Consider the following 20,387-nt stretch of genomic DNA (forward strand, 5'->3'; position numbering starts at 1 on the left):
GCGTCACGGCTCACGCAGCTGAGACGGCTTTGCGGAGTCCACTTCTGGGCCCATAGGCTGGACTCTCTCTCTTTCTCCTACTCCTCCTGTGTGATGGGCTGGGCTGAGCCCATATTATGTGGGGCTAGCGTGAGTTATAAGGCCCATGGATTTACCAGATTTGGGCTGCAATTATTGGGCGCCATTTTTAGCCTAGATTATCTCCAGTCTCCTCGGCCAATTCCCGACTTTTGCTTTTATTTTCTTCATCTCTTCTTTTTTTTGAGAACTAAGAAATCTCTTCTCAACTGGAGTACGAATTTTTATCTGCTTGTTTCGTGGACAAAATTGTAATGTTGACAGCGTGGATAACGACAAACAATTATTCGGTCTGTGGGCCCATGAATAATTCCGACAGCGTGTGGTCCATATCTAACTAAACGTGCTTGTATTATTAGTTGACTAGGTCGCGCAGCGAAGACTTGCAAAGAGGTAGAAAACCAGTAACTGACAGATGGGGTCGCGTGCGGTTTGGTCCCACTTATGGGCCCATTGTCAGTGCCAAACCTAGAGACGAAAAGGGTACGCAAGCTTAATGTAGTGGAGACTTCATCTTAGTGCTGTTTTTAAATTTTTTATTTATAAATTAACAAGACTCTCACCAGTTGACCTTGACTTGGGAAGATGGCATATAGACGACTTGCATTGCAGATCTGGAGAGAGCTGGAAGAAGAGCCATGGCCATTCAGAAAACTGAAGAGCAGCATTCAGCATTTTTCCATTTGCAGGGGTAAGTAAGTATAGTCTCGAAACACACTGTTCATGCATCCATATAATCCATTACCAGCAAGCTAGCTTAGAGAACTTAGTTTACCTTCAATTTCATCGACCCCTTCAGTTCCTTCTGCTAGCTGCATGTCTGCAGCAGCCTTGCAGGGGATCGATCGACTGGGTTAACACTTCGTTCTTCAACGCTGTGTAATCTATGTATATGTAGCTTCTTGTTAATTAATTTCTCTTATCACTTCTGCCTTTTCCTGCAGGATATGATGTTTGGCTATACATGCACTTGCGCATAATGCACATGTCGCCAGACAGGCCCTAACTCAAAAGCAGGTACGAGACTGTCTTCCCTACATGTAAGTCGTATACGTATCGGACCAAGATGATTGTTTGTCATCTCTGTCTTGTGACTCTCTACTGAAACTGAAAGTAGCTAGGATTTGTCGTCCATGGATTATGGTTTCGATCGTAAGTTGAGTGTTGATGGATGCTGCATGCTCCTAGTTCAGCTGTTTAAGTTTTAGGTGAGATTTCCATGTTCCAAGTTGGCCGACCACTAGTGAATTAGTGATGCAATGATCGATGTACTGCACTAATCACTAGGTATGTCTAACTTGACAATTAGTTGAGAATACCAGGTAGACAATATTGGGCCGCAAGAATTTTCCCTTCGAAGATATTACTCCAAACAGTAAAATTTTTCTTTCTACTATGCGTGGACCAAATTTACACCAGACAAGGTTTTGGCCCAACTTGAGTAGTTGCACACAGGGAAAAATATCATCTGGCCCAAATTCATTGAAATATATTTTTAATAAAAAAATCTCTATCCGGCCTGCCGGAATATATTTTCTTTAAAGAGGCCGTGAAGGCCCATACAGGCTCTCCACTAGTAACCACGGCCTTTATCTATCTGGGCCTATTGAATTGTCTGTTGGGCTGTACGGTGGGATTTCCCTACTCGCGTCCACTGTTCATATTTTTCGTTGGGTAATCAGAAAGGGACTGACAAATTTTCTACCACAAATTTGTCAAATATAAATATAATACAAGCATAGTATAATTATAATGTAATTTGTATGAAATTACAATGTAACTTGCATATAACTTTTAAAAATCCCGTGATAACACGCTATTTTCGCAAAGCGGGGTTTGCAGGAACAAATCCCCTCACAGGTGCACGTGCTATGATTTCTTCTCCACTTGCGTGAATCTTGAAGTAAATATAATGGTTTAAAATCATATAAAAGTTATATATGAGTTACAATCTACTCTCTCTGTCTTAAAATATAGATTTTGGTTGGATATGATACATCCTAATACGTACTACGAACCTGAACAAAGATGTGTCCCATCTAACCCAAATCCACTATATTTTGAGACAGAGGGAGTAGTTACATGCTAATTACAATGTAATTACACTACAATTAGCACTGCATTTATATTTGACAAATTTTAGAGTAATTTGTTGGTAAATATATAGCAAAACTGATCAGAAATCTGATTTTCTGTGTTGTACGGTGTTCTCTGTAGAAAATAAGAAATAAATAAATGTTGGGTCGATAGAGATGGATCATCATAGACATTTTTGGCCACAGTACGTTCATAATATCCGGGACGTCTGATAGCATTATTATTGCACTTTTTCCATATTATGCTAAGCGTCTTTTGATTCCAAAAATCTTCGTTACTCAAAACGACCGTGTATGTTATATCAAAACTACATGCAAGATCTGGCAGACAAGATAGATAAAAACGGGAATGCCTTAATATATATGTTGTATAGTAATTTCTTGAGGAGTACACAACTTCATTTAATTTATGCATGCATGCTTGTCCATATGTAGCAAGTATGCATCCAGCGAAACCCCTAGATCTCATCATAACAGAGAGTACGTACGTAGTAGTACTGTAGTACACTTGGATATATACAAATTAAGCCAACACATTAGTCTTCAGATTACAATATAATAGCATCGTCCTCTTTGATGCTTCACCTTGAAGCTATCTAGGTTGACAGAAAAACAGAGATCGAGCGCATGCACATCCTGGGACTTGGTGGTGGTGGTGTTTGAGATAAATCTTCCATCAAATCGATCCTAGCTTTTGTATTTTTCATATACACGTGAGGGCAGAGATCTTCCAGACAATTAGCTGGATATAGTCGTAGAGAGAAACGCACGCAAGCGCGAAATTGCATGCGTATCACAAGATTATTCAGTAGAAATGCTTCCAAGAATGAATGATCAAGAGATCAGAGAGGGTAGATGGATCTCTCTCTCTTCTTGAGGAGATCGAGGTGGAGATAGATGCATGTCGACAGGGTATAGATCGATAATTAACTCGGTCGGAGTAAACCACAAAGCTAGTACTTTAGATGAGATCTAGGGTGGGAGCAACAATCTGTCGCGAGTACTGGCTGATCGATCATCCGTCAGGTTAATTTGGTGGAGGAAGGAATTAAGCGGCGATCGATCGCCGATGGGAAGTGCGATCGTACGTCCACCAGTTGGGATTGTGGTTGCGGTAGCTGGTTGAGGAATTGGTAGCGGCTGCCGGCGATCGAAAAGGCTTACCGTATGTGAAGCAGACGGCCGGAGTTGGCCGGCGTTGCGGCGCGAGTGCTCGATCGTCAGTTCATCAGATAATCCAGCACGTACAACAGGTTCAGCCCCGTGATCCAGAGCACGTAGGCGGCGAAGAACCACCCGCCGGAAGGGTCGCCGCCGTCGGCCGGGTCCCGGCCCACGGCGAGAGCATCGGCAAGAAGGAAGTAAGCCGCGCCCGCCACCATGAACCCGACGGCGAACACCTCGCCGCGGACAGGCCTCCACCTCCGCCGCCGCCTGATCAGCCCGCGTCGGTGCCCACCGTCGAACTCGTGGCTCGGCGGCGGCGGCGGCGGGGACGGCGCCTTGCCTTTGCCGCCTCCCGCCGGAAAACAACCCGCCGCCTCGTCGTCTCTCTCCCCTTGCATCGCCGGAACACCACGACCCCGGCCAACCACGCCCTCTGAAATCCTCTCCGGTCTCGATATCCTCGATCGATCGCAATCATGCGAATTGCTAGCTCATGCAAATTCTTAGCAGTTAGCTCGTAGCTAGAGCTCCCCTGAGCTCTGTATATATATAGTATGTTAATTTAGTTTTTTCTTTTCTTTAATTTTGAGGAAAAAATTAAGGCATGCTGCCCTGACGACGAAGCTTCGTGGAAGCGCGTCTACGTAGCTTCTTGGAAGCTTCAATGAACTGTACTGTTCTCCTTTCATCAGCACAAAACCCATCAGATAACGGATAACCTGCCTTAATCTTGTTCGAATTGTTACTTATGTACTGTTAGTACCTCTATATGTACTGTTAAATTTGGGCCGTATATTGAGAGATGATAATAAGTGTTTCTGAATTAGATCTGAACTTAATTCATCAGATCCGTGCTTTCGTAGTTTTGAACGACTTAAGGCAGGTTATTCAAAGCAGCTTCCATCATCGTCCGCGTCATCAAATTCGGCCTGACGTGCAGAGAGTAGATAAGATCATATCATAAGAACGCGTATACATATGTGCAGTTGATAAGCACATACTCCTCCTATATATCCACATCGATTGATCAATAAATAATAATCTTTGATCAATGCCGGCCACTCTTTGGAGCGTCCAAACTTAGAGCCTGTTTAGATGGGACTAAAGTTACTTTTAAGTCCCTATCACATCGGATGTTTGGACACTAATTATAAATATTAAACGTAGACTATTAATAAAACCCATCCATATTCTTAGACTAATTCGCGAGACGAATCTATTGAGCCTAATTAATTCATGATTAGCCTATGTGATGCTACAGTAAACATTCTCTAATTATGGATTAATTAGGCTTAAAAAATTTGTCTCGTGAATTAGCTTTCATTTATATAATTAGTTTTGTAAGTAGTCTATATTTAATACTCTAAATTAGTATCTAAATACAGGGACTAAAGTTAAGTCCCTGGATCCAAACACCACCTTACCACTGCACTGTAGACTGCGCCTCATGCAGGTACCTATCTAGTGCACAAATTTTGACAATTTGACCCTTTACAAAAACTATTTTTACAAATAAACCGCTGCCAAAACTTATTTCAAATCTGACCCTTTTGCTCAACGCCAAATCATGTGGCGCTGAACTTAGACACCTTAGCGCCACATCAGCTGGTGCTAAATGCCGTGCCACGACGGATGGGAGACTAAGTCAGCGTGCCAACATACATTCAACGCCATGCTATTTGGCGCTAAGGTGTCTAAATTCAGCGCCACACGATTTGGCGTTGAGCAAAAGGGTCAGATTTGAAATAAGTTTTGACAGCGGTTCATTTGTAAAAATAGTTTTTGCAAAGGGTCAAATTGTCAAAATTTGTGTATCTAGTGACCAAAAATTCATTCAATTCAGAGCTATAGCTATCTGGTAGTGCTAGTAGTACTACTATCAACTATAGCATTTATTCATCTTTTAGGATATACTGTACACACATTCGATCTTACTGGCTCTGCAACTCTGTATTGCATGCTAAATCCGTTATGATTTACTACTAATGATGGATGTACTGATACATAGTACTGATCGATGAGCTAGCTAGGGTTTTGGATGGGTCGGAAGGTGAGAAAGAGGAGGAAAGAAGAGAGAATCTATTATATTATTAAAGGAATAGAAAAAGAAGCCTCCACGTTCGCTCTCACGGCCTAGAAATTCTCACATTAATCGGAGAAAAGAAAAAGCAGAGTCCATATAGAAATACAATTTAGAAATAGCTGAAATTCGGAATTATAAAATAAGGAATATTAGAAGAGGAGACTAGAGTCCATATGGAAATACAATTTAGAAATAGTTGAAATTCAGAATTAAAAAATAAGAAATATTAGAAGAGGAGACTAGAGTCCATATAGAAATATAATTAGGAAATAACTGAAATTCGGAATTAAAAATAAGGAATATTAGAAGTAGAGTATAGAGTCCATATAAAAATATAATTAGGAAATAACTGAAATTAGGAATTAATAATAAGGAATATTAGAGATAGAGTATAGAGTCCATATAAAAATACAATTAGTAAATAACTGTAATTCGGAATTAAAAATAAGGAATATTAGAGGTAGAGTATAGAGTCCATATAGAAATACAATTAGAAAATAACTGTAATTCGGAATTAAAAATAAGGAATATTAGAGGTAGAGTATAGAGTCCATATAAAAATACAATTAGGAAATAACTGAAATTCGGAATTAAAAATAAGGAATATTAGAGGTAGAGTATAGAGTCCATATAGAAATACAATTAGAAAATAATAAAAATTCGGAATTAAAAATTTGATATTAAAAATAATTAATAACTAACACGTATATATAATACAATATAAATATTACACATTAGTAGTTTTACAAAATTTAAAATTATATTGTCATTTTAATAAATTTGAATAATACATTGAGAAAACATATATGCTATTACATGAGAGAAAATATAATGATGCTAGCCGCGCAATATGCACGGGCCACTATGCTAGTTGAAGATGATTAGAAGAAATCTAATCAATTTCAGAGCATTACTGTATTCATCTTTCAGTGTATATTCGTCTGGGTAGTGCTGATTGTGCCATTATAATTGACGGGGTCGTACTTCGTACGGACGAATCGACACAGACATGCATGATTGTCTTTTAGTACTTAGAATTAGTAGCAAAGTCGGTGGGACAACGGCATGTTCAACACGCTTACTATATAGGACGTATATATAGTTTTCAGATAATCCCAGATACTACTTGCATGGACTAAATTCAGTCACCAGTCGCATGCACTGTCATTTCGATTAGCGGTGTTCACTACAACTAGTAGTATATTATTGTCAAAAGTTTTCAAGCTAGCTAGCTTTAACTGAAAATGATACCATGTATACAGTGCGTGTATACTCCAGCTTGCAGTGTTTTTGGGTCCATTGCTTATCAATTTCTTGCGCAGTACGTGGTCAATATATATATAGTTCGATGAAATAGGGACATATGTGTATAACATATCAAAAGCTTCTTGCATTTGCGTCGAAAAAACAATAAAATTTGCGTAAAAAAAGGCTTCATGCACTAGCGCGCAACTCTTTTGTGCAACCATATTTCAGATTTCATTTTCTTTTCTAGATATAATTTAAGGAATAAGATTTTTCGTTCAAAAAATTTGTAAGGAAGATGAATTACATTTCCGGGTTCTTTGCCCATTTCAGATTCCATAGTAACTTACAAGTCCAAATAACCGTTGAATAGTAATTAACCTCTGCATATCTATAATCTAGATGATCGATCTGTATCCTCGTGGATCCTGAACTGGACAAAGGGTAATTACGATGGTGTACTTGGCAATGTCGGCGGCAGCTAATCCTGATCAGCGCAGTCAAATCAGAATATATGAGTTTCCTGATCTAGTTGTTTGAATTATTTTGTTACGCAATTAAGTTAGCTAAATTGCAGCTAGCTATAGCTCTACTTATGTCGAGAGATGTCGACATAATATAGTTAGAGAGGATAAGGACAAATTAATATTCATGGTCTCTATCACTTTTTTTTCTGAACACATCCAATAATTAATAATGGTACTGGTTAAGGTACTCTATATATAGGATTATAAAAGTAATAAACAGTAGTAGTAAAAAGCGACGTATCTACGGTTTAAGTCGTGTTGTGTATGGACTGTAGTCTGTAGGTAGAGTGTGTATTCATATGATCCTGATTCGTTGCTGAGTTTTAATTAATTCATGGGTTATTGGGTAGATGACATTAATTTCAGTTGGCTACTTGTTGGTCTAAAGATGAGGTTTTAATCTATTATTTAAAAATCTCTACTACTTTAAAAGTCAATAGTGGTGGTGGCAATAAGCTTGCCTCCATCATTACCAACTGACACGTGAGACCTAGCAATAGTACCAACTTATAATTTAATATAATATATGTTGGTATAATAAATTAGAATAAAAGAAAGGAGAGTATATGATAGTCATATAATATGGATAGTTTTGATCCATTCTTTGTGTATATAATATAGGCTTTACAACATATAATTAGTTATCTCTCTTAACATCCCTTGCAATGCATAGACATTTAGCTAGTTTTGTAAACATTTTCAGACAAGTGTTGTTCATGTTCGTATATCTACCGGTACCACTGTACCAGTATCAGGACACTAAAAAAAGTATTAAGACGAGCACAAACCCTCAGCTTTCTCATCGTACCAAATAGGGTTTGTCGTAAAACAAGAAAGTCATTAGTACATAGGTGTTTAGTTCGTGTGTCAAATTTTTTTTAAGTATATGAACATACATTTAAAGTATTAAATATAGACTAATAACAAAACAAATTACAGATTCCACATGTAAACTACGAGACGAATCTATTAAGCCTAATTAATCTGTCATTAGCAAATGTTTACTATAGCACCACATTGTCAAATCATGGTGTAATTAGGTTCAAAAGATTCGTCTCGCGATTTACATGCAAACTGTGTACTTAGTTTTTTTGGTCCATATTTAATGCTCCATGCATGTGTCCAAATATTTAATGTGACGGAAAAATTGGAAGTTTGAAGAAAAAAGTTTAATCTAAACATGGCCATAATTAATTAACAATTATTGCACATGCAGTTTATCTAGAGTATGTGTGTGTTTGGAACACACGTATCGTATACAAGTATACCAACAGCCTAAAAACACTTAATTATTAGGTGCCCTAACATATAGACATTCTCCTCCCTAATCCACCAAATTAGTTTCTACAACATTAATTAATAACTTCCGAATGAACATGTCTCGATTATTTATTTACAAGCATCACAGTTGATGACCGTGAGAGAGTACATTAACATTATATTCCTGCCATCACAGTACTAACCCCTTCTTTCTTGGGTTCAATTTAGGTTTCTTTTCCCCCCTTTTGTATCGATTTGATATCTTGAAATGCATCGCATGCCTCCTTCAGATCACAGAGCGCCGTCGTCGTCGTGACTCGTCCCCTCCACTTACTAGCCGAGACTAAGTGTTCGACATGCGCGCACTGGTGAACTGCTGCCATGGCGCGGATCACGTACGCGTACTCCATCATGCGCCGATTTGATAGAAGAGAGCGAGCGCGGCGAGAACGAGGGTGCCCAAGCCGCAGCACGACAGCACCGCCGCCGCGACCGCCACGCTCGCCTTCCTCGCCGGCGCCACGGAGGCCACCACCCCCAGGCTCACCGCGCCGACGAACGCCGACGTCAGGAAGAACGTGCACACCTTCAGCTGCGCCTTGCCCACCGCGCCGCCGAGCAGCCCGCCGAACACGGCAAGCACGGCCCCGAACGACACCGACGCCACCGCCACGGCGATGGCGTACATCGTCCCCAGCTCGGACTTCCCGTCCTCCTCCTCCTCCTCGCCTACCGCCGCGGTGCAGAACTCGATGAACGCCCACGCGGCGGCTCCGGCGACCACTGGGAAGACGACGGCCGGCAACAGGAGCCCGTGAAGGATTGTCGCGGCGATCAGCAGCAGCGCCGGCACCAGCATCGCGAGCATGACGACGTTCGCGATGGCTAGTACAGTCTTCTGCCACCATATCCCCGACGGCGACTGGCGGCGGCGCCGGTGAACTTCACTGTTGGACAGCAGCCTGCAAAGGAGCAGCGCCAAGATTCCGGCCAGACCGGAACCAAGCATGAAGAAGATCGACACCTTGGCGTATGAATACTGACCACCCAATTTCTCTGTCTTGTGATAGATTCCAAGGAGATCTCCAATAAAACCAGAGAATGATGTGGTCACCAAAGATAAGGTGAGCTGATTTGCACTCTTTAGTGCTTTCTTCAGAGCTTTACTCTCTTCAGGCCTTACATCTCTCACATCGAATTTGCCATTATATATGAAGTGAAAGACACCAACAAGGATGGAAGGGACCAATGAAATGGGCAGGAAGTAATAAGCCTTAGGAAGCAGAGAACAAGTGATGGAAATAAATGACAAAATAAGGGAGGATATGGAGGTAGCCAAGAGGACTATGGAAAGTTTCAGCTGGTTGATGGCGCTGATGATGTGCTCTGGCTTGATTGTCATCAACTTCAGGGTGTGGAACATGAGGGAAATTGCGGTGACAAAGGCTGTGAATGCAAAGGAGGAGGCGAATTTCAGTCCGAGTGGAAGTTTGAGTGCATCTCCACGAAGAAATAGAATGTCAATCAGGGGGACTGTAGAGATTGTGACGAGGAGCAATGCAAATTTCAGGTAGTGATGCGTCAGGCGCTTGCCCTCTTTCCTTGCAGTGCTACTCGCTGATCCATTCTGCAACATCAAACGTATTAATTAGGGACTTGCTACAAAAATCATTGGATGCATGTTATTAATTTATCATATATAAACCTGCAGGGTCGACATACATGCATGGATATCCAGAAGAATTAACTTAGTAAGAGTATATGCATACACTGATATTTTTCCTCACAAAAAAATACACTGGTATTTCATGTTAACGGTATCCAGAAAGTTCACGTGTATGCTTGTACATTGGCTTCTATATATGCTATGAACTGAAAATTTGAGGCCAGAAATTGCAGTAGTATATATTAGAATAATTGAAAATAACATCAAAGCTTATATGCGTACTAGAACTTGCATCCAACTATAGCTTATGTTTCTTTTCATGACTTAGAAGAAGAAGAAGCAAAAAGGGGAAGCACATCAAGGATTATTTGATGCAGTTAGCTTTGAAGTAGACATGTAAAATTAGAGCAATTCTACGGTCCTTAAGGAGGTACCATGAGGTACCAAAAATTTAGTATCAAATTTGGTACCTCATGGTATCTTATAGTACCTAGGTACTAAGAGATACCAAATTTACAATAGAAAAAGTGGTACCTCCTCCAGAACCGTAAAATTGCTCGTAAAATTATGGAAGAGAATAACTTTGTAGATTGGGATCGCATGTATGTAGTACATAGCTAGCCAGCTACTAGGCTACTACTGAACAATCAAGAATCAATCATATTAAGGATTTTTGAGTTACCTCATCAGGCAGCATGTTTGATGGGTCGACTCCTCCTCCTTCTATATCTCCCCCATGATTATTCAGCAAAGCTTGCACGCCTTCTTGTATCTCCTTGTCTTGTGAGTCCCCCATCTCTTGCAATGGCTGCGCGCATATTAGTGAAAGATCTGGTCATCAGATCTGGACATGAACTAATTATATGAGTTTCCCCGATCTGGTCGTTTATACACAACATCTTTAGAATCAGGTGCGTAGTTAGCCTAATTACATAGCTTTCTGGTTTATGAATTTTAGCTATTTCTACTTTTGTATAATTAATTCCCTTCTTCTTTACTTGAATCAGATTCTTGGGGGCAAATGAAAGAAGCAAAAAAAGAAAAAAAAATTGGCGAGCTGTACCGATGTGAGAAGCTGAAATGGAGGGGATTTATTTTCTTACTTGAGGAGGGTGAAGTAGTTCTCCTCCGAGAGGCAGCTCCCTTTCGTCGTCGTCTCCGGCAGCCACCGCAGCTTGAGCAGGAACACCCTTGACGACGTGCGCTGACTTCGGTGCCTTCACCATGGCGTTCTTCTTCTTGTGCTAGTTCATCACTTCATCGTACGTCCTGTTTTATCCAGCAAAAAGGAAGTAAGAAAGCTGAATCAAAAAAAAAAAAAAACCCCTCTCCTGAGTCCTGATGAACAATACCTCCAACTCGATCGGAGTTTTCTTCCCGGCCGGCAGCTAACTTCGTTCTTCTGAACTGAGCTCAGGTGATCGTGCTACTTGGAGAAATTCCATATGAAGAAGAAGGAGGCCATAATCAAAGTCGTCGTTGCCGATAGAATTGGGGAGGAGGAGGAGGAGAGGCTAGGTCTACGAGAAGAGGAGAGAGGAAATGAGCTGGAAGCTAGCTAGGGAGAGACCCATGCATACTGGGGGAGGGGCCGGGTGCGGGTAGCGTATGTGTCACGCGTACTCACCGAACTTTTTCTTAGCCTCCAAGTATGCTATGCTGTCATTTACACTACACAGCTGCTCACACATGTTCATCGATCTCACTGTGGTGTGTGTGTACGTACGTTTACAACTCCCTCCGATCCGTCGGCCGCGTCATCACAGTGAGCTGCAGCGCATGAGGGAGTGGCCGGCGTCGAGGAATAGCCGCCGGGATAGATGGGCCTCGCGGCGCACAGGGACGACGACGACCTGCTCTTAATTTGAGCAGGATATGATCTCTTCTATCTGTTCAATTCGGCCATTGATTTGGGCTAGCTAGGAGCCAGGGAATATTAGCTGCGCGCTGTTGCTAGTAACAATCTATATATATATATATATATATATATATATATATATATATATATATATATATATATATATATATATATATATATATATATATATATATATATATATATATATATATATATATATATATATATATATATATATATATATATATATATATATATATCAAGACACGAAAAAAACATCCAATATGGTATATCTCTATATTATAAAACTGAAGCAGTGGCGTTTAAAATAATAAAACTGAAGCAATAATCTTTACATCATATATTTCACCATGCATCAAAAGAGGATAACTTAAGGCCCTGTTTAGGTCCCACCCTAAAATTTTTCACCCTGTCACATCGAGCGTTTGAACATCTGCATGAAGTATTAAATATAGGCTAAAAAATAAATAATTGCACAGATTGCGACTAATTTGCGAGATGAATCTTTTAAGCTTATTTGCTCCATAATTTGACAATGTGGTGCTACAATAAATATTTGCTAATGGTGGATTAATTAGGCTTAATAAATTCGTCTCGAGGTTTACTGACAGATTCTGTAATTAGTTTTTTTATTAGTACCCTATATAATACCTGATGTGACACGCCAAAACTTTACACCCCTGGACCTAAACACCCCCCTAAGTTATTCTTAACAAAAAAAAACTTAATTACTAGCCACTACTTACGGAGGCCAAGCACCAGGTGCAATTAATGTGGATTCCTCTTATGGTGTGTTTAGTTTATGCCAAAATTGGAAGTTTGATTGAAATTGGAACGATGTGACAGAAAAGTTGAAAATTTGTGTGTAGAAAAGTTTTGATGTGATGGAAAAGTTGAAAGTTTGAAGAAAAAGTTTGGAACTAAACCATGCCTTAATGTTGTACTCTGCGAGGGTGCAGCCATCCTCGAGCTAGCTAGCTGCTTATCAGCAAAGGTGATCAGGGCCGTTGGTTCCAGGGAAAAAACACTCCTCTTTATCCTCTTAACATTCTTTATATATAATATATATAGTACTCCCTCCGTTTTTAAATATTTGACGCCGTTGACTTTTTTAAACATATTTGACCGTTTGTTTTATTAAAAAAATAAATAATTATTAATTCTTTTTCTACCATTTGATTTATTGTTAAATATGCTTTTATGTATACATATAGTTTTACATATTTCATAAAAGTTTTTGAATAAGATGAACGGTCAAATATGTGCTAAAATGTCAACGATGTCAAATATTTAGAAATGGAGGGAGTATGAAAAGACTCAATCGACTTTCGCAAGCGTAATGGTACGTCTTGCCGGTCAGGGTTTTAATATATATCCGTCATTTATGTAGTCCCACACAACAATATGAATAGTGGACTCTTCCTTAATGTTGTAATGTGCCAACGTTAGACCATCCTCAAGCGGCATGCAATTGCCGACATGGATGAGACGCTGCCAGTGTGGTGGTATGCCCTCCTTGTCATGGATTTTTGACTTCAGGCTATAGATCGTGTCCGAGGACCCGACCTCCAGCGTGATGATCTTTTCACTCAAGGACTTCACGAAGATCCGCATTCCTAGCCTGAGGTGAAGGATTAATATAATTGTCTCTGAATTCGAATGCCGTAATCTGCAAGAGGGTGTGTCCGCCCTTGAGACTGATCTCAACCTCTCAAGGGTGATTTATTTGGTCTTGCCGGTGATGAGGGTCTTCGCAAATTAAAGAGATCTGCATTGGCAAATTCCAAAAGAAGACAAGTATATATATATGAGAAAATCAATCATGCATGGATGAAAGAGGAGGAATACACATATAATCTATTTTTTATCATCATCATATGAGTTAAAGTGCTTAAATTCCATGCTTTGGGGGAAAAAAACAATACTAGATCCGTTTCGTGATAATTGACACTAACACTATTCACTTTCGAATTTTGACCTCTTTTTTTTTAAAAAAATAAAATATTCACAAACACTACAAATGATGCCATTGTTATGAAAATATAGAGTATGCACTAAATATATGTACTTCATCCGTTTCACAGTGTAAGTAATTCTAGCATTTCCCACGTTCATATTTATGTTAATGAATCTAGAGAGATATATGTTTAGATTCATTAACATTAATATGAATATGAGAAATGCTAGAATGATTTACATTGTGAAACGGAGGGGGTATAAAACTTCTGTTTACTTTGTCCTAACAAATTAATTAAATGGGAAAGTCAAAATATAGTTCAGAGATTCACATCTCTGATGTATTACTCTCTCCGTTCCTTAACAATTGGCAGAGAGTAATACATCAAAGATGTGATCTATAGAAGAGTTATAATGCATGAAGTCAGAACAAATAATCATGAAAGGGTCTATGTATAAATATTCTGTGAAACTGAAACCTATATGGATCAGTGACAATGAAACCTATAGAGATGGGGGCGCCACCGCGCCAGTGCAACAAACAATCTACTAAGTGCTGACTACTGGAGACTATGTACAATATCCGTGCATAACCAATCTACATGAAGCTAACAGAATTAATGATCATGAATAAACGATCCACAGTTCCACACGGAAGGATCTATATATGGACATGAGAATATATATAAAAAGGAAAATCTACGATGTTTTTGTTTTCCTCCAAATCACCCTCAAAATCATACGGAGAAATCAATCGAACAGAACGCGTACAATCGGGAGGGATGGAGAGATTTGATTTAGCACCTTGACGAGAGGAGATTGAAGTATAGGATGGAACTTGCTTCGTGGGTTTTTCAGATGGAAATCGATCGAGCAGATTAACGACGAGAGGAGAAAGTCGCCGATCGAGTAGGTGGGCGTGCTACAATTTATTGACGACGAGAGGAAAGAGACAGATCGCGTCGCGGCTCACGCAACGGATGGGGACGATATGGGTCTCGCTCTCGCGGCACGGCTCGGCAGCTCTGTGGGCTCGAGGCGCACATTATCTTGGGCCTTATATGGGCTTTGATTCTCTTTGTCCACCACATTATATTGGGCCTTGTATATATGGGCACTAGGTATGGTGACTGTCAACAATTTGGAAACTTTTTAATCAAAACCTGATAATTTAGAATCACAAACAAATTAACTCGTGTATTAGTACTCAATCCGTCTCAAAATATATAATATAACAGTAAACTAGTATTCTCTCCATCCGGGATTTTGGTCGGATGGGAATCTAGATAGACTCTTGTCACATCTGATTAAAATCATTTATATTTTAAGACAAAAGAAGTACTCAATTAGATATTATATAGTACTATAAATCTGAAACAAATAAATTAGTACTACTAGATTTTAGATTTTAGAATAGAGGGAGTACTTATCAATAGCTAAGCCAGAAAACTCTACAGGTTTAGTACGCTGATAGCGTATAGTCCTCTACAAGGTTGTCAATATCCCTATTCGTATTCTAGTATCTTACGATACTACGATCCTACCAAGCCGAAACGATACCGATCCCACATAGTATCCTAATTTTCAAAGTATCTTGATCCTACTATTCATTATTACACGATCCTATGAAATCTTAGGTGGTATCCCGATTCTATGATCCCTACGATACTACAAAATATTATTTAAAATAACATGGTTTGAAAATAATGTAACTAAATATGCTCAAATTTATATGAAAATCAGTTAAATATATCAAAACTAACGTGGTTTCTCTTGATAAATGTCTCTATTTGCATGGCATATATCATTACTACATTTTTTATATAGAATGTCTATATATAATTAATATAAATATTAATTAAATTTAAAACAAGAAAATCTCATAGTATCCCGATACTACGATACGATATTACTTTGAGCAAAAGGATACTACTATCCCGATCCTGACAACCTTGGTCTCCTGTGAATTTATTATTACAATCATAAGTCATACAAGTCCCAGCGAATTTATTATTACAATCATAAGTCATAGTACTTATAATTGAGTTGCAAACGTGCTCTCCTCGTCCCATAAAAGAACAAATTTAACACATGAACTGTGAGAGCAGAAGTGACGCGCAGATAGTAGGCCCAGTGACACGCAACTGCCACCGTTTAATCAAGGGCGCGAAACATGAGGCAGATGACACTCAGGAAGCCGATGAACTTGGCGAGCGTGGAATGCGGGCTGTCGGATTCGGCATGATCGTTTTGTTGGTCTCCGTCGACGTCGAAGAAATGATCTGTCAGAATCATCACCCAAACAACGATCAGGAACCACAGCAGCAGCCAGTACTTCTTCCGGGCATGCTGATTATTCAGCTTACTGGCATCGCGTTGCACCTGTTATTACATGCACACGGAAAATTAGCTGGAAGCCAGAACAATCGTCGTGCATGCATGCAATATATACTCCTGGCCCTAGCTTCATTCTAAAATATATTACTTCCTCCGTTTCACAATGTAAGATTATAAATTTTAGTGAATCTAGACAACATTTATATAATTGTGGGCAATTTTAGAAAATCTTACAATATAAAACGGAAGGAGTAGGCAACTATTTTTTTTTTATTTTATACAAAGGTGTACATACACACATGCTAGCTAGTTAATTGTATACATGTGTATGCATGTCTTATAATATTGTGAAATATCTTAAAAAATAGTTGTGCCTTATATTAATTATAAAATGGAGTGAGTATATTTTAGGATAGAGAAAGTAGTATATGTGCTACTTGCAGTAATAGCCTGATTATTAAATGCAGTAGTATGTATTAATTGATTAAATACGAAATTTTGTGAAATATAGGACATACCTAGCGCTAGCTACTCTAAAGAAAGAAGAGCCAGTATTAGATTCGAATTACTATGTGATATGTAATCAATTAGATTGCTATATTTTAAAACTGACGGTGATCAGAGTACTACTACACACTTAACAATATATTATTGCCCGTAAAGATGACTAGTGATATGATGTGCCAATATAAGAATAGTTCAAATTCAACATATATACGTGCGCAACAGAGTGAGATGCAATAGAGTCCTAAAGCCTTGTTTGGATAGGATTCATGTGATTGAATTCCTTACATAGCCCATGGTGCAATAGTTACTTCGCATGCAATATCCAAATGCCGAAGTGTCTCTGTTGGTTTTTTTTTTTTTTGGGGGGGGGGTAATAGAGGACAAAAATTTGCAGGACTCTTGCTGCATGTTGATACTTAGTACAGATATAATTATTATTGTTCGTAAACAATATCATGGCCATTAGAATCATATACTAGTGAAAAATATATGTACTTACCACAAAACAGATATATATGTTGCACTACAATCTAGCTGTAGGGAACTAACTAAGAGCAAATACAAAGCATGCTATAAGAGTTGCCACATCAATTTTGTGCTCAGGAAGAAGAGAGGAGATGAGAGAGAGGGAAAACTTACTACATATTTATGCCTAATTGTAGCTCAAGCTTCAATAGTAAACTGTGTGTGAGAGATGGGTCATATATTAATGAAATAGTAGTATATATCTATAGCTATTTATTATATGTGTGAGCTATTAGATTGGTTGTAAATGATGTGTTAATCTTATTAACTAGTAGTTTGTCATACTTTTAACCTTGCTGTAAAATTCTGAACGTATAAAAACACGGTTGTGACCCTTTCAAGAAATTTAGACTACTAGTTTAGTGCTTCTGACTTTTCCATAGTTATCCAACACATGGTTTACAAAACGTGCGGTTATCATAGTTATCACGTGCGGTAACCTTTTCAGTTTAGAAACTACGGTATATAACTCGGTTACCGCGGTAACCGTTAAACTGTGGGGTGACGGTAACCCCACCTAAAACGGTTTGGTGAACCCTGGCACAACATGTATTTTTAACTTTCACACAAATGAAGGATGTCTTGTTCTTAACATGGCAGATTTATAAGTTACTGTTTCTCCCTTCTCCTGTTGAGAGAGAGAAAAAAATTATGAAGGGCTCTTTCTGCAAGCAAGTGAGCTTCAGAAGAAAACACATGAGAAAGACATGAAACTCACTCAATTTCTTCATACTCTTTATATAATGTCTACACATGAAAGACAAAGGAATCAATGGAACTGAACTTCTGCTGATCTTTATCTCTAAAAGAAAATTGCTAGTTGATATTTGATGGTAAGAATAATTCTTGTAAATCAATATATACAGAGAAAAATTATATATATATATATATATATATATATATATATATATATATATATATATATATATATATATATATATATATATATATATATATAGTGCTAGTTAATTAGGCATCTTCCAAGCTAGTATTCACGGGTTTTTGGTGTTATCATGAGTAGAGGAAGCAGGACTAATCGAGTGTGGATCTCATGCAAGAACAACTCGAATCAAACGACGAACCAGGAAAAAAAAAAGAAAGTGATCGAAGAACAAAATCAAAGCCAAAAGGGGAGGGAAGTTATTAGATAGTAGCATGATGAACAACATGCATGAAGTTGTACTAGTAGGCTTAGTTACCTGCACTTGCAGATCTGCAGGAACCTTTTCTTCTCCAGCTATTGCCTCAACAACAGCAGCAGCATCGATGATGTCGATCGCCTTCTCCAAGTCCACCACGTCCTTCGCCGCCTCGAGGCCCTCGACCATCTCAGATCATCAGAAAAAAGAAATTAATGGAGGTTACCTAGTTGAAAAGGCATGGGATTGAGGAGGGGTAGCTAGCTATCTAGCCATGATGAGCTCAGATACCTTCGATCGATTGATCAGGTCGTGGAGTTCTATCCCTTCGATCCTCTCGGTTTTCTTCCTGCAGACGAGGAAAAGTAAAGGATCAAAGAGAAAATCAGAAAATTAGCAATCAAAAGTTCAGAACTCAGAAGCGCTTGAGCTAATAGAAGAAAATATTTTACACATGGTTATCTAGCTTACCTGAACGAACGGATGCAGGTATATATCGACGAACCAGCTGCTTACTGATCGGATATTAATTAGGTCAGATTTCTGGATCTAGCTAGCTTAAGGCAATAGCTTAATTAGCTAGAGCTAGCTAGATGTAGCTAAGGAGGGGAGAAGAGCATCAAAGCTACCCTGATCCGAACCATGACACGCACGGAAAGGGAGAATCGCGATTCGAGAGGCGGTGCGTTTGCTTTTGGTCTGTGCGAGAGACAAAGAAAAAGAGGGAGAAACCGATCGAGAGAGAGAGGAAGAGGAAGAGAGAGAGAAGGAGAAGCAAAGGAAGGAGATTACTCTTGCGTAGCTCCTTGACCACCAACCAACGACGACGCGTTATTGGTTTTAAGAGATGACGACACTGTGTGCAAGCACACTAATCGTTATTAATTGCACCATGGCACGTTAACACGTACTCCTATATTGTCTGCTAGCTCGATCGTTTTTGTTGTTTCTACGTACTCGTCTGTTAAAAAAAAATCCAAATACTAAAAATGTATCTAAATAATGTGAGATATTTTTTAGACAGAGGGAGGACATCAGAACATGCATCTCTCTTTCGTTGAAAATAAAAGCTTCGCCAAATCACAAGACATAAAACTGAGCTGCCCAAGATTGCTAACGATTAGTCTATCCACTCTGATATATTAAAAAAAACTGTAAAAATTAGTATACTATTTTCAGAGTATCTACGAGACTGAGAGTCAACACGTGTGTGTGTGTGTATATATATATATATATATATATATATATATATATATATATATATATATATATATATATATATATATATATATATATATATATATATATATATATATATATATATATATATATATATATATATATATATATATATATATATATATATATATATATATATATATATATATATATATATATATATATATATATAGTAAATTTGTTTGGTGCTCCATGGTGCCCGGGCACCATTGTTGAAATTGAGTATATACCCAATTCAAATGAGCATGAAACTTTTTCAATTATTTAGGTATTAATATTAACTACTTTACTAACTAGTTGAAAGCAAGTTTGAACTGAATTTGAACTTGTTTTTGTTAGATTTTGATTCTAGGTATATAGCATCCATACATATAATTAGTTAGGTATGTAATCATGGATTGTGAAATAAAGTTAAATTTGAGTTGTTTTGTTGATAGGTATAGGTATGAATCGAATTCTTATAACTAGGTATATACTCACAATTTGAAAATTTTGAAAAATTTGAGTGATTTTGTGCATTTGAAACCATGGGGCCCGGGCACCATGGTGCCCCATATGAGTGTCCTATATATATATATATATATATATATATATATATATATATATATATATATATATATATATATATATATATATATATATATATATATATATATATATATATATATATATATATATATATA

The 20,387-nt window shown here is 38.3% G+C and overlaps 3 protein-coding genes and 1 long non-coding RNA gene across 7 annotated transcripts; 1 reads left to right on the forward strand and 3 right to left on the reverse strand.

Annotated features, from left to right (window-relative positions):
- Positions 1 to 647: 647 nt before the first annotated feature.
- On the forward strand, positions 648 to 11,796 carry LOC4341815 (uncharacterized). Of its 4 annotated transcripts, XR_010741897.1 has the most exons (7): positions 648 to 769; positions 1,023 to 1,095; positions 8,747 to 9,580; positions 9,674 to 10,026; positions 10,451 to 11,033; positions 11,130 to 11,414; positions 11,540 to 11,796. It is a non-coding gene; the product is annotated as an uncharacterized lncRNA (long non-coding RNA). The 4 variants fall into 4 exon arrangements; XR_001546735.2 differs by lacking the exon at positions 10,451 to 11,033; XR_003242989.2 differs by lacking the exon at positions 10,451 to 11,033 and having other exon boundaries at positions 11,130 to 11,384.
- Positions 2,513 to 3,856, reverse strand: LOC4341816 (uncharacterized). Its single transcript, XM_015787511.3, has one exon. It carries the CDS (start codon positions 3,737 to 3,739, stop codon positions 3,395 to 3,397), a length of 345 nt encoding a protein of 114 aa, XP_015642997.1. The 5' UTR covers positions 3,740 to 3,856; the 3' UTR covers positions 2,513 to 3,394.
- On the reverse strand, positions 8,859 to 11,374 carry LOC4341817 (uncharacterized). Its single transcript, XM_026026380.2, has 3 exons — positions 11,226 to 11,374; positions 10,805 to 10,930; positions 8,859 to 10,083 (listed from the first exon to the last, which is right to left on the reverse strand). The coding sequence occupies exons 1-3, from the start codon at positions 11,346 to 11,348 to the stop codon at positions 8,866 to 8,868; spliced, it is 1,467 nt and encodes a 488-aa protein (XP_025882165.1). The 5' UTR covers positions 11,349 to 11,374; the 3' UTR covers positions 8,859 to 8,865.
- Positions 11,797 to 15,896: 4,100 nt separating the features above from the next.
- LOC4341818 (uncharacterized) lies at positions 15,897 to 19,308 on the reverse strand. Its single transcript, XM_015786693.3, has 4 exons — positions 18,937 to 19,308; positions 18,757 to 18,814; positions 18,526 to 18,654; positions 15,897 to 16,339 (listed from the first exon to the last, which is right to left on the reverse strand). The coding sequence occupies exons 3-4, from the start codon at positions 18,652 to 18,654 to the stop codon at positions 16,112 to 16,114; spliced, it is 357 nt and encodes a 118-aa protein (XP_015642179.1). The 5' UTR covers positions 18,757 to 18,814; positions 18,937 to 19,308; the 3' UTR covers positions 15,897 to 16,111.
- Between the last annotated feature and the right edge of the window lie 1,079 nt (positions 19,309 to 20,387).

The sequence above is a fragment of the Oryza sativa genome, chromosome 6, assembly GCF_034140825.1.
Source record: "Oryza sativa Japonica Group chromosome 6, ASM3414082v1".
Lineage (NCBI taxonomy): Eukaryota > Viridiplantae > Streptophyta > Magnoliopsida > Poales > Poaceae > Oryza > Oryza sativa.